Source organism: Trachymyrmex cornetzi, unplaced genomic scaffold (assembly GCF_001594075.2).
Source record: "Trachymyrmex cornetzi isolate Tcor2-1 unplaced genomic scaffold, Tcor1.1 scaffold83, whole genome shotgun sequence".
NCBI lineage: Eukaryota > Metazoa > Arthropoda > Insecta > Hymenoptera > Formicidae > Trachymyrmex > Trachymyrmex cornetzi.
This window is the reverse complement of record NW_017300169.1, coordinates 3,182,404-3,195,706: the sequence shown is the minus strand read 5'-3', so window position 1 is coordinate 3,195,706 and position 13,303 is coordinate 3,182,404. Positions and strand designations below refer to the sequence as shown.

The window sequence follows — 13,303 nt, the reverse complement described above, 5'->3', positions numbered from 1 at the left end:
ATACAATGCATGACCCGCAACGGCGAATGTGCGTAATAGGTAGAGTATCTATGCGAATGCACCTCGTGACAAAAAGCCATCGGTCCTCCTCTTCTAAGCTGGAACATTCAACTTATTTCGTATGCCTATGCGTCCTCCTTCCGGTTCTTTTTGCCTACGTGACCCTATTTTTCTTAAGAATGTTTCGCTCGTTTTTTTATACTGGCTTTACTTTTGACATTTCTATTTCGATATTTCTCTCAATTTAACGTCCTGTTTTATTATTGAATATTAGAAAGATATTATTTAATAATAAATCAACGATGTTACAATCAAACGTGCATCGAGAGATAGATGCCAGATGTAAACCCAGCATTAATTTTGTAATCCTGTAAATGGATTCGTTCGATTTGCCTAGCGAAATGACAGGCAAAAATAATTTCTTTTTTTTTTCGTGCTCTTCGCAGTGTCAATATGGATAGTATTAGTGTCGAAAATATCATCCCGCTGCATCTCGATCGAACGCATCATATCAACTTCAAGTCACGTGTTCGCGCTTGAACCGATATTTTCGGATTCGGAGCATAATTTGAACGCGAATGCATATATGTCGCCGATCAAATTTATCCTCGCGGAAGTACACTGGCTACGTCATTGGCACTGTCAAAGCAGAGGAATAAGAGAGAAGCTTAGTTTTGCTATGAACCAAAGTGAGATCCTTCGAGTTAAAAGGTGATCTCGACTATCGGTGGTCCTCGCTTTCCGGCCAAATTGTATCCGAGATCGCGCGAGAACGGTATCGCGTATTGTGAACAAAGTCTGCAATCGCACACAATCGGCGTTTACACGATTATTTACAAATTTACCTAGAGATATACAAGCTATGCCCTCGAGGCTAGAAAAAATACGGTCGCTCGAGCGCAGGAAGGCCGATCGTCGATCTGTCGCGAAATAGTGAGGAGAAGGAATACGAGAGATAACTCTCGCGATTTGTGCGTTTTCGCGAAATACGAGATAAACGTCAGCGAACCCGCCGATATCGTGGATCAAAGAGCGTTTGATACTAGTTTTACGTCTCGAATAATAATCATGGGACGATCATCTTCTTTCGCCAGACGTCCGCGAGATTTTATCGAAAGTCGTGTTTAATCTGCTTCTAAATTCGGCAGACACTAGTCGATAAGAATCACTTGTATATACAGAGATTGCGATTTTGCGTCTCGATGAATGATATTATCGCGATTGCGTGCGCGCGATTGTTACGATATGAATCATTCGCATTTTCAGAGCGCTAATATTTTTCTTAAACGTAGAATGTAAAAAGCGTTTCGAGAAAAACAACGTCAATTCTTCGCGTCGTTGTTTCAGGAAAAACAAGCGCACGTCAACCTTCGATCTCTCACCGGAAGGTGAGAAGAAGGGCGGAAGCACCAGAGTCTCGCATAAACGCATAATGTATAAGAAAATAAATCAACCAAAGTCCTTCATTTCCTTCCTTTTCATGAAATGAAAGACTCTGATTGGTTTTCTTATGCTTTATGCATTACGCGTATTATGCATAGGTGCTGCGCCTCGGCCTTCATTCATATTCATAGCAAAAACGTTTCTCTCAACTTGTGCGCAGATTCACATTCAGGTTGACACATTTCGCTATCGGGAAACTTCGTAATTCTAGACAAGATACCGTACGATGGATTCAAATCTCAACCGTCGATTCATTCAACGATAGTAATTGTAACTATAATCCCGCAGGGCTTGTAAAAGTTCGACGACTATGACAACTCTTTTTCTACGTCTCTTCTGTTTATATAATAAACTTACGCCTTAGTTTACCGTACAATCGTTGTGGAACGCTATAAATGCTCGGATGCGCGTTAGCGAATCTTTACGCGCACGGCACCACGGCTACAATTACGATCATTGCTAAGTATAACAATCTCTACTTTTAAGGAAACAGCCGTAAGTACGATTCGGATAATTCGACCTGAGTACCTGTACCGCTTCAAATTCGACAGCGCCAGCCTTAATAAAGAAGTGGTCGACAAGTTAAGTGGCTGACTTGTTAAAAAGTCGATTGTGTACAATTTGATCGTCGCTATTACTGCGCTCGAGCCGATCGTCAGAAAAGAGAAAATTATGACTAGAGAAGAAGATTCGTACGTCGGATACGATCGATCGGTGGCCCGCCCCCGAAAGGGCTCGACCTACTCTTACAAGTAGCGTTATTAAAGTATTTGGTGTAAAAATAGGTATGATACACAGGCGTCGGGAGTACACAACGCCCTCCCCTGTTTCCAAAAGACTCTTGTCGATGTTTCCCTCTCGCGCAAATCACAAACTGCGCTTAGGTGTTTCATCGGTTTTTCTTTTTCTCAAAAATTTTTGTCCAATAAATATTAGCCTGCCAATTAAAAAGGATCTAAGCGGCAAACGTCTAAAACGCCTTGTCAGAAAATTTTTGTCATAGACAGGTATTCTTATTTTACGAAAGATCTTCGAGAATGTAATTCATCATTCAAATTCTTTCAAATCCCTGTTGAATCTTGTCCTCTTTTCCTTTTTCTTTGAAGCTTAAGTCCTTTTTAATTTACAATATTCAAAGGTAAATCGATTTTAAATCCCCTCGAAAATACCTCGGAGATACTTCTTCGTCTGAATGCTGCTCCCTCTATTTATTCGTCTACTTAGATTTTCGCGATCGCTCGAAATTCGACTACGGCCGCCTTCGCGCGACAAAATCTCCGCCGAGATTGATCCTCTTCGAGTCTCCTTTTCGTCGGTCCCGATTCAAAGATTCCCTCTCTCTTAACGTAGCGCCCGCGGCGCGTAAGACTGAACGAACCGCTGGTGAAAGCCATTCCCGGCGATTCTTGGTGCGGCCACATTGCCGTTTCCCTTCGAAATTCTGACTCGGTGACGACCCAAAGTGTCGCGGCGCCACCGGGTCTCAGGTCACGTCCACGTTCACGAGTCCGTGAACCCGATCGTCGGCTGGCTGCTACGTCAGCAGTTTGAAGAACATCAAAGCTAGAGATATGTTGATGAAGAGCACCAGCATCACGAGCTGCTGGCGGGAGAACCAGTCCTGGAACAGTACGGGATATTACTTTATTAGTTTTCCTATCGCGAGCCACATTTAGCTTCGCGGTAAGTCAATTATTCTTCTTACATTCAATAGTAATTGGTAGATTTCTTACGGCTTACATCTTACAACACAATGTTACTCTTAATATAGATGATCCTTTATGCCTGTTCTGTAATAGCCGTGAGTGTAGTGGTTTTAGTTATAAGAACTGACCAATTATACACTCGAATACTCTCCTCATATTCCACTTGATTGATCAATTCTTACAACTACAACTAATTACAACTACGCTTACGGCTGTGTTGCAGAATAAGTATAAAATATTTCATTCATCATCTTGAGATACATGCACGAGAGTGATTTCATTCGGATGCTATACTCGCGACTCGCGATTGCGAAACTGGACCAAGCGGATGCTGATTTCGAGAACCGCGCGAGAACCTATTATAGAATCGTCGCGTTTCTCGTGGTGCGTTATATTTTTGCGTAGCAAGTCGAGACGCACAGGACTTGATCCGAAATAAACCGTAACACTCTGCCAAGTGCCGCTCCGTGTTTTCTCTTGTTTTTGTAACGGCGAGGGTTGATGCCGTTGTCAACATCGATAATAGTTTCGACGGTCATCGGGTAGAAACACGGAGGATACTCACTTTAACCTGCGGACTGACCAGGTACAAAAGCGGGTTTGCTCTGAGCCTCTCGCTCTCGTCGACTTGCCTACGGATCTCCTCTCTCCTCATACTGCTCAGAAAACTGACTTCTTCCCTCGACAATGGTGAGGTGGCTGTGAGCTGGATCGGCTGCGCTACGTCCGGCAGTGACTTCTTTCGTTGAAGGGGCATTGCCGCTACCGGCATCGCCTGCACGAAGGAAATAAACGAGAAACAAAAAGAGAGATGGGCCTCGAGCGACGAACGCGAATTACTTATCGACACTATGTACATTGCCTTAACGTCTTATATAGCATTAAACGGGTATACAACGGAAAGAGAAAAACGGAGTTATTGTCAAGCAATAGCAATTATACTTTTGAATATACTTCTTACAAGGAATAACGTTAAGTTCAAAAAACTAGGTGAGGTAACGTATTGGTTATTTTATAATTAAACATCTATTTTTAATAAAGTCCAACGTTTGAGGATCGGTTTCGTGAACATGTAATGTGCAAGGATTTGTTGTATTTTTAACTCTTAAATACATGTCGTTCGTATTTACAAAATTGATGAAGTTATAAGTATTTGATTGAGAATCAAGCAAACTAACAAAGCGAAAATTCTATAATGTATTTAAAGAATTTTATTTTTGTACAGAGGTTTCTTGTAAATTTGCAAAAATTGCTTATTTTTTTTCACTCTAAAAAATGAGAAAACTCTTTTAATTTGTGTTCTATTCTGTCCAAGATTATTAACATGTTTTTCCATTGTATTTGTTGAAGCTTTTGTTTTATATCAGAGCTGTAAACCATATAGCACATAAACCAGCACATAAACCAGCGTTTCTCTTGTTTGAATTTCTGTTTGCTCGCTTGCGTGACGTCAAAAGTTAGACAGCTCTGTTTTATATCGGTTCGTGAAACTACCATTGAATTTTAAACTATTGACTATTCAGACAATTGAGTTTTTTGTTTAATCTTCTACGTACAGTCAATCACAGTATTGGTCACAGGATTATGTTATCGTGATTCGTTAAGTCTCAAATTCTATCATTCTAGCAGCATTCTTCACGAAACCGATTCAAAATCAGTTGTGTTAGAGCAACGAATTCCCGTAATTACGTGTTTTATTAATTCAGCATTTCATGCGAACGCAACGGGTGGCGAGGAGAAAGATAGAGCACGAGCGGAAGGGAGGGTCTTTGGAGCCGTTCCAAACCTAAGAGAGAGACGAGGTTTTCGAGCACTGAGTGAGATACAAGGGCCGAGGGGGGTTTAATTCTAAAACAACTCGTCGTATCGACCTTCACATTCTTATTGTACGACTAAATAAACTTTTCAAAGATCGTAGTTCTAAGGAAAAGCTATATATCTGTTAAATGAGATTTCAAGCAAAGAGTAAATAACTATAAAAAAAGTAATTTGAATTACAGTCAAGAATTCCCTTTTTGATACAAAAATTCGTTCGTACCACGGTTATAAAAAAATTCCATACCCATCGCGTGATATTCTAAACATTATGTGTGGCAAATTAGCCAATAAATTCTAAATATTACATAACTGTACACGTTCTATTTCTTGTCGCAATAATATATGCATGGCATATAATTGTATACAGGTTGTTAAAATAAGAATCGAAGATTTATCGTTAGAGAGCACGAACTGACTTAATAAGTGTGATTAAAAGTTTTCAGTTTGATCAATACATATAACTTATTTGCATTTTTATGTAGAACGGTATAGATTTATAAAATTTTTTGTACAAATCGATTCTAGTCATTTTTTTATTCAATTTACCGAGTATCTGTTCTCTAAGCCTTGAATCTTATTTTTTAACATCTTGTTAATAAGTCATGCATATTAAATTGCAATATTACAAAAAGCCTCTTGTCTTGCATTGAATATTTTCGCATATCGCATGTCCTTATCTCTTGCAATCTTCTTAAATAAGAACAGCAGTTAAATAAGAGGCCACACGTTTTTTTTCTATATACACTACATTTATGCAATCTATTGTGTTTGCTAACTGCACTCGTTTATTACGACGTGTTTTACTCGTAAACTCTCCACCCTTCCACACTTTATCGAGCGTGCCTCGTTGTCGCTAAGCACAGCTGATTCCACCCCTAATGATCGCGCGAGCAAACAATGTTCCCCCCCATTCGTTATCTATTGCGTCGTTTTTTTCCCTCATCTTCGTCCTGTACTTTCTTCTAGAAGAAAATTCTAAAGAAAATTGTTTGCCCACCCTGCATGAACTTTTACGCATTGCTCAACCTTGGTTATTAAAATGTTAGAACGTGAATTCGCGTACCTCCACAGGAGGTGCTACGATCCAGGACTCCGAGGCCCGCCTGGCCATCAGAGCTGGACTGCATAGCAAAGCCTCCTCCTCCTCGTCCGCCTCGATCCAAAACATCTCTATTCTCACGATGATTCGTAGGCACCCTCAGAATACATCAAAATCTTTCGAGTTTTTAACCACCCACGAAGAAGAAAATCATTCCCGTTCGCTTGGCTCAATTTTTCTTTTTTTTTTAAATTGCACTTTTGTTTCGTACGATGTATTTGTTGATTTCATAAACTTTTCTTTAAAATCTGTACCGGACTTACAATTCTTGACGTTGATATGTTACAGTTTTCTCCGATTATCGGACTTCCGATATGATTGACGGCCGATATTATTTGCAAGGATAGACCAGGTCCGTGTTATATATCGTGATTAAAGATCTTACAGTTAATTGTTAAATAATTTTCATTAGATTGTCACTTTTACGTTACATCGTTACAAAATCAAGCGAACACTGTTTTTTTTTTTCGAATCCACGTTAAATTCGAAAGATCATCCCGGAAGCAATAATCGAGCCAACTGGCGCTTCCGTTCACACAGAGCTTTCTTCTCTTTGCCTCTTTCTCGACCGGAAATGTCTTTTGAAACTGCACAAGCGTGTGTTTGCATTCGAGCGCGAAACCCGTTCGCTTATTTTTCGGCCATTTTTCGACGATTTCCGGGCACGAAAAGGGGCAAATCGAAGTGTAAATTACGAATTCGCAGCCTCCCGGTAAGGAAGCTGGACCGCAGACTGAACGGCCCTGGCTAGCACGACCAAAATAGAGCGATGCCCCACTATCTTTGAAATAACTTTGCCGAACGTCGCGACGCCCGCGGAGATCTGCGTCGGGACGCTGCCAGAACCCTGTCGATCCTTGCAGCTGATTTACGAGGCTGTTTTATAACAGCAAATATGACATGAGAAAAGATTATGCTCCAATCTCAAAATTCGACCCACTTTTGGTTCACTGACGTTGGCAAAATTATTCGGTTTCTCCCAAAAAATCTCTTGCAAATCTCCAGTTTTTCTTAAATCTTTTCGAAATAGCTGAAGTTATTTTGAAGTTTTTTAAATTATTAAAATATTATTAAAAAATTATTAACATATTGGCAAATAAAGAATTCGAAATTTGAATTATAAATTTTATCGTACCATCGTGAGACAAATTTTACGCAAATCAAGTCCAGACCCAAATTATCTGATTCATGCGTTTGGCATGCGATGGAATATATAATACAGCGAAGATTTCGGGATTTTCGTGCGCCAAGAAAACGTCCGTCCCACTTATTTGCAATTTCTTTGTCTGTCATTTATCGCGTTGCGCAGCCTGTTCGTTGTTGTAGATTAGTTAGTTGTACCCGGCGAAGTAATTCGACTGGCATGGTGCAACGGTTTAATTTGCTTCGCTAATGGCGCGATTACTTCGAGGCAGTTCCCTTATCGAATCGATTGTTTAATCCGATTTAATTAATGCATGACGCTAATGACGTAATATTTTTTCACGATGGCAATTATATTCACGTCGATACAAATTTATCTATCCTCAATCGGATTAGCACAACAATAAACAATGGCGAATAATGAATGGTTTGTTACAATTGTTACGATAAAGAAAACGTTAATATTTCGTAACTTTTGAAGATAATATTTCGTGATGTTTTTTTACACGTTGTACGACTCAAATGAAACTTGAAATTATAAGAAATAATAATAAAGTAATTAATATTAAAACCGGAATTTCCATGGCCTCGTTCACAAACTGCATACAATTGCTTAGCCTTCATTGTTCGCGATCTTCCTCGTGAATCTACATATTGCCCACAATTTCCATAGAACTCGTTTGAATATTATGATTGCTCAATTGAATCTTGAAATATTAATATCTTATCATGTAAAACGCACATACTTCAGCAGCCATTAATCGTTTTCAATATCCTATTCGATATCGATTTTTTGTTTCGGCGAATATGCTAATATTATTTAGTAGCTTTTCTGAAAAAATGACAACAGACAATAAAGGCAGTAAGAGGTCCGATTTACGCGATACTCTCTTTAATCTGTCATTAACAACAGCTTATACATGATATACATAAATACATTCAGTACATCGAATGCAACGTCGTTGTTTGGTGAACGAAAATCGGTACAGTTTCTACATTAAGATCGACTTTCTCACGGAATGTAATCTGGAAATTTAGCGAATATGCATATTATCTATTTCGATCCTCGTTTGATCTTTTACATCTATATGACTACATATCTACAAATAATTGTGCGTCACACTATAAATTAGAACGTGATTATATCTGATTCATTAAATATCTAGAAAAGCTTTTATAAAGTCGGAAACAGAACAACGCTTATCGCAAGGTTGGCACTTGAGTGCAAGATTAAGAAAAGTACTACGTTTTCAACGTTGACGAAATGTCGATGCTTCTCTCGTGCTTACTTCTTCCCAAACAGTTCGATACTATACTTGAAAGTCGTCATAAGCGAGTAACTTGTGAACACATGGGTAGATTAACGGCTTAAGTCAGAATTCAAGTGTTTGTTTGGGAATGTTGCATTTAAAGTTGCACTTGTGCATTATATTGTTGCATTTTATGCGGACCCGCACAAATCATTAGACTCTTCCGCGCGACATTTCTTTTTTTTTTTTGTGTGTGTGTGTGTGCAACCATCGTTATTGTCGAAACCATGATTTGTGACTTAAGATGTTAACGCAGATATATTAAATATCATTAAATCGGTCCTGTATGAAAATATATAGTGAGTATTCCTTCATAGTTTAATTAAAATCTTCAAAGAGTAATATCTTGTTTGTGCGATCAATATAATTTCTATCAATTAGAATTTTATACTCCGATTATATAGACCATTTAAGAGTTAGGCTCACAGTTACAGATATCATTGGCAAATTCGATCGTTAAAGGTCTGCTCTTAATCTTATTATCATACATAATTTCGCCACATCATTTGCTCATAAATTCGAATATTAGCCTTATTTATATGGAACATATTCAACGTCTGTAATCTGGACGTTTTTCCTGTATAAAGAATCATTAGCGTATAAATATATTTGACACAGACGGTTCAAAAACTCACGTTTCCAGTTCTCTTTCTTCTCGAGAGCGTTCGTTTCTCAGTATATAAAATAAGCTTTCGCATTTCGCACATATCTTTCCCTTCGCGTTAACAGTGGGCGGTAAATTATTCTACGCGATGATTCTTATGCGTGCGCGATGTGCGTGAAACAAGTATTGTACTACAATATAACGTCCGTATATATACATGTATATCGGCAACGGCGACTAACATCGTAGATTTAATTAGACTCCTGCGTGCTTAAGGCTCGTTTCGTATCGAACGTCTCCCTCACGATTTTACTTTCATTTTAACAAGTTTCTATCTGTGCACAATATGGCGCCAAATATATAGACTCGAATTCACGATAAGCATGCGTTAGAAAAACAACGTTTCCAACCAGAAAACAGAAAAAAGAAGCGGCGTGGAGGTGGTAGATAAATGAATCTCTCGTAAAGCTCGTACATTTGCAATCTCGACAAGTGATGATAATTAGCAGTTACCCTCTCTGTGATAGCAATACTAATATTTGATAAATCAAATATAAGACCATCTGGGTTATGAGCTTGAACACAGCATGGTAAAATTCAACTAGAGAGCCATATATCTGAGAGTACAGATTGAGTGGTATCGATCGGTCGAGTAATCTAGGCGAATAATCTAGGAGAGGTGGCTAGCGAAGAGAGAGGGCTCGGAAGAAGGGTCGAAAAAGACTTAAAAATATAGTTGAAGAAGGTTAAAATAGAATGGAAGAGCAAAAATATGGTCCCCGCCTCCACGCCACGCGCTAGGCTTACCTTCCGAAGTCCGTTAATTAGCGGTTAATGGATGTAATAAGCGTGCGCCAGCTTTAGCTCAGCTCCGCGCACGAGTTTATATTCATATATGTGCGCATGCAATTAACGTAGATTGCCTAATTCTTAATTCGAGTAGCTATTCTCAAAAGAGAGAGGGAGAAAAAAAACGGAATGTCACATATAATGTAGAAGAATTGTGCGCGAACAAGGATTCGTTTCATTTTTTTCTGTCATTTTACAAAGTGGAGAGCCAACTTGCATTATATTACTCCGCTTTAGCATAATCTTTTCTGTGCAAATATCTATACATATACATATATCGTACATATACACAGACACTTCCGTTTATGCTTGTAAAGATAGTTTATGCACTCGCGTTTAATCTGAGATGCGCGTATTAATAATCTTATTTGACCATAGTGTACCGAGCAGAAAAAATAATAATCGGAGGGCATTTAGTTGCTTCTTCTCTCTTGCTGAAAGGAACTGTACATGTAGTGTTACATTTATTGTTCGTTGAACTGGTCCGTCGGCGATCTCGCATGTTACCCAATGAGCATAATAGATCGTATCTCGAATTGATACAATGAGGCGACGTCGTCGTTGCCAATTTACGTTTTCAAGCGCGGTTTGCGAAATCTGCTAATCCTCTTTAGCATATAATTCCGTTTCTCAATAGCGTTGCCTAACGACAGCAATCTTCTTTCATGACCAAGACGAAACACGATCTAGGATACCTCGGAAATATTTAAGCTCTACCATTTCTTGTCGACTACGTTTTGATCGTCATTTATTTAAACCTGAAATAAATGCACGCTCTCTTTATCAGCTCCAACGGATTAAACGGGACATGCTATCTTCCCTCCAATTCATCGCGCAATAGCGAAGTATTAATCGTTATTGCCAAACGTTGATACGAAACGGATTTATTCCAGGATTAACGCTGATGATCAAAAATTGACAATAATTCTAGATTGTTCGCGTGAGTGAACGAATCGTGTCACTCACTAGGCTCGCAGTGTTCCCATAGAAAAATAAGTCGGTCTCCCATAAATATGCATTGCTCATTTCAAATGCGCTTCCTTCAACCGCGATTCTATTAATGAGCGTCTTTATTGTTCGACATCGCGGCGAAGTTAACAGCTAATAGCAATCTATACCAGGTACAAATGTCTCTTCCATTAAGCGTTACGTCCCATAACATAGCACCGAAATTTTTCACGAAAAAATGTTCATTACTAGAAAATTCTCTCATTTTCATATAAGGCCCCGCTCTGGAAACCTACCTCACATTTTCAACGTATAATATTAAGTGAACGTGCGTAAACTGCGAAAATTCAACCAGTCCGAACGGGAACCGAACAAGTCGGTTCTGCTCGCGAGCCTGCTTCGACAGCTACATTAACATAATTAACTATTCAGACACAGCGTTTAAGCCGCGCCATCGCGTCTCTGTTAGTTAAGGTAATATCGGACGATGCAGAGATTCGTAAATTCATAGAAAAATATCGTCAATGCGCGCGTTCAAAACTGCCCCGAGACGAGATTGGTTATCGGAACTTAATTCGTTCTGAAATATTGAATGCCGAGGTGAGTTGGGCGGAAACGGCGATCGGGGTTGCGCGAATCGTGATATCTTATATTTCCGATTCGGCTCGAAATGCAACGTGAGCCTATCGAAAGCTGCGCTTCCTTGCCAACCGCTATTATATAACATCGTTCTGTATATATATTTTATACTTATACTTATAGGGTTGCGCGGCCCTTTGACGTTGCGGCGAAGGCGGGGACCGTCCGGCCTGCTTCCTGGGATGGCATGCACAGAACACAGCACAAAACGCCACACAGTTACACAGAGAGACAAATAGAGACAGAGAAGAGAAGAGATACAGATAGGTAAGGTAAACTAGATAATAAGAGAGGCGAATATGGTGAGAAAAATCTGAACGAGGAAAAACGGGGAGAAAATGGGGTGCGTCGAGAACGCAGGCGAGGTGCAAGAAATATATCGTAATAAAAAAATGCAACTTTAAACATAGTCGAGATGATACTCGGGCTTATGAAAATAATTCCGGAATCGTTATATTTGGAATTCTCGCAGCAGAATGATATGTGGAACTAATATAACGTATTTTCGATGTTACTTTATGATAATTTTTAGTTATTGGAAGGTTATGTACAGTATAATATAACCGTATATATATATAATATAGCTGGTCATTATGAATAATCACTTGCGTTATTATTCATAAATGGACGGAGATTATTATTCATAATTTATGGCAATTTGCTATACAACACAGCCAGAAATTAATGGTCGATCAACGTTGAATTAGTCGAACGTTGAATCGATTCGACGTTGATCGGCCAATTATTTCTGGCTGAGAATCGTTTTATTAAAATCTTCGAATAATATGAAACGAGAAACATTTAAAAGATTGACTTTTAATTGAACTTTGAAAAAACGGCGTGGACTAATTCTATTAATTCTGCAAAATATTCTATCAATCGTTTTCTGCTGCGAGAAAAATTTAAATCTAATATCGTTCGACTTGTACGTGCGATATCTTCTTGAAAATCAACGTAATGTCGAACGATTGTTATCTTGTTTTAACGTACAATGACCGTCGAAGTTATTTCCGAAGTTGGTCTTGGAAAGAGATATCTCGTTTCGTTTCTTGGCAGAGTGAACGCCAAACAAATTGTCAAATTACATTATATTTCCTCGAATCTTTGTCATTCACGAGAAAGCGACATCAAAATTTCACATCCGAATGGAAAATTTAAATTTATTCAAAAAAAATGAACGTCGCGAGTCATTCCAAGTGAATAAGCAGCGAAAAACCGTATTGAAAAGATAGCTGTAATGGCATTAACTCTCTTGAAATGTCGATGTAACGCACGGTAGAAATATAATGAATAATAATATTTACATAGGATGAATATAATTTAAAAATGCTGCCTGTCCGATGACGTCAGTGCACGAGATGTCAGAATTCTCTATGGAAATTTCTATCTGACTCGGATCGTCAATATATCGTCTATGAATATTAAAACAACACTCAATCATAATATTGAAGGATGAAGGAGAATTGTATTAGTATATCTGTAGAGTTCTGTAGAACAGATATTTGTAGAATCGACACATTCGAAAATTCTTTTTCGAGGTGGCTGACGTAAGTGCCAAGACGTCTTCGGTGTACAAGACGAATGTATGGGTGCACGTATATATGCACATGGCGAGGGTTTGTTTATATATACATATACACATATATATGTATATGTATATACAAGCTGGATAAAAAGAACAAATACATGTAAGAAAATAAGGACTCACCTTCGGCATAATACCACCACCACCACCACCACCACC

General features: G+C 38.8%; 3 protein-coding genes across 3 annotated transcripts in view; 1 reads left to right on the top strand and 2 right to left on the bottom strand.

The window, feature by feature from the left end:
• Positions 1 to 13,303, top strand: part of LOC108768822 (cytochrome b5) — a 60,818-nt gene that overhangs the window by 10,249 nt on the left and 37,266 nt on the right. The window contains exon 2 of the mRNA XM_018519435.1: positions 11,683 to 11,826. Within this exon, the coding sequence (XP_018374937.1) occupies positions 11,747 to 11,826 (80 nt within the window). The 5' untranslated portion in view covers positions 11,683 to 11,746. The remainder of the gene's footprint in view (positions 1 to 11,682; positions 11,827 to 13,303) is intronic.
• On the bottom strand, positions 1,107 to 7,023 carry LOC108768823 (uncharacterized). Its single transcript, XM_018519441.1, has 3 exons — positions 6,031 to 7,023; positions 3,715 to 3,924; positions 1,107 to 3,064 (listed from the first exon to the last, which is right to left on the bottom strand). The coding sequence occupies exons 1-3, from the start codon at positions 6,133 to 6,135 to the stop codon at positions 2,978 to 2,980; spliced, it is 402 nt and encodes a 133-aa protein (XP_018374943.1). The 5' UTR covers positions 6,136 to 7,023; the 3' UTR covers positions 1,107 to 2,977.
• Positions 11,677 to 13,303, bottom strand: part of LOC108768821 (junctophilin-1) — a 29,367-nt gene continuing 27,740 nt past the window's right edge. Inside the window, 2 exon segments of the mRNA XM_018519434.1 lie at positions 11,677 to 11,736; positions 13,268 to 13,303. The exon segment at positions 13,268 to 13,303 is cut by the window's right edge and continues 21 nt beyond it. Of these exon segments, the coding sequence (XP_018374936.1) occupies positions 11,677 to 11,736; positions 13,268 to 13,303 (96 nt within the window).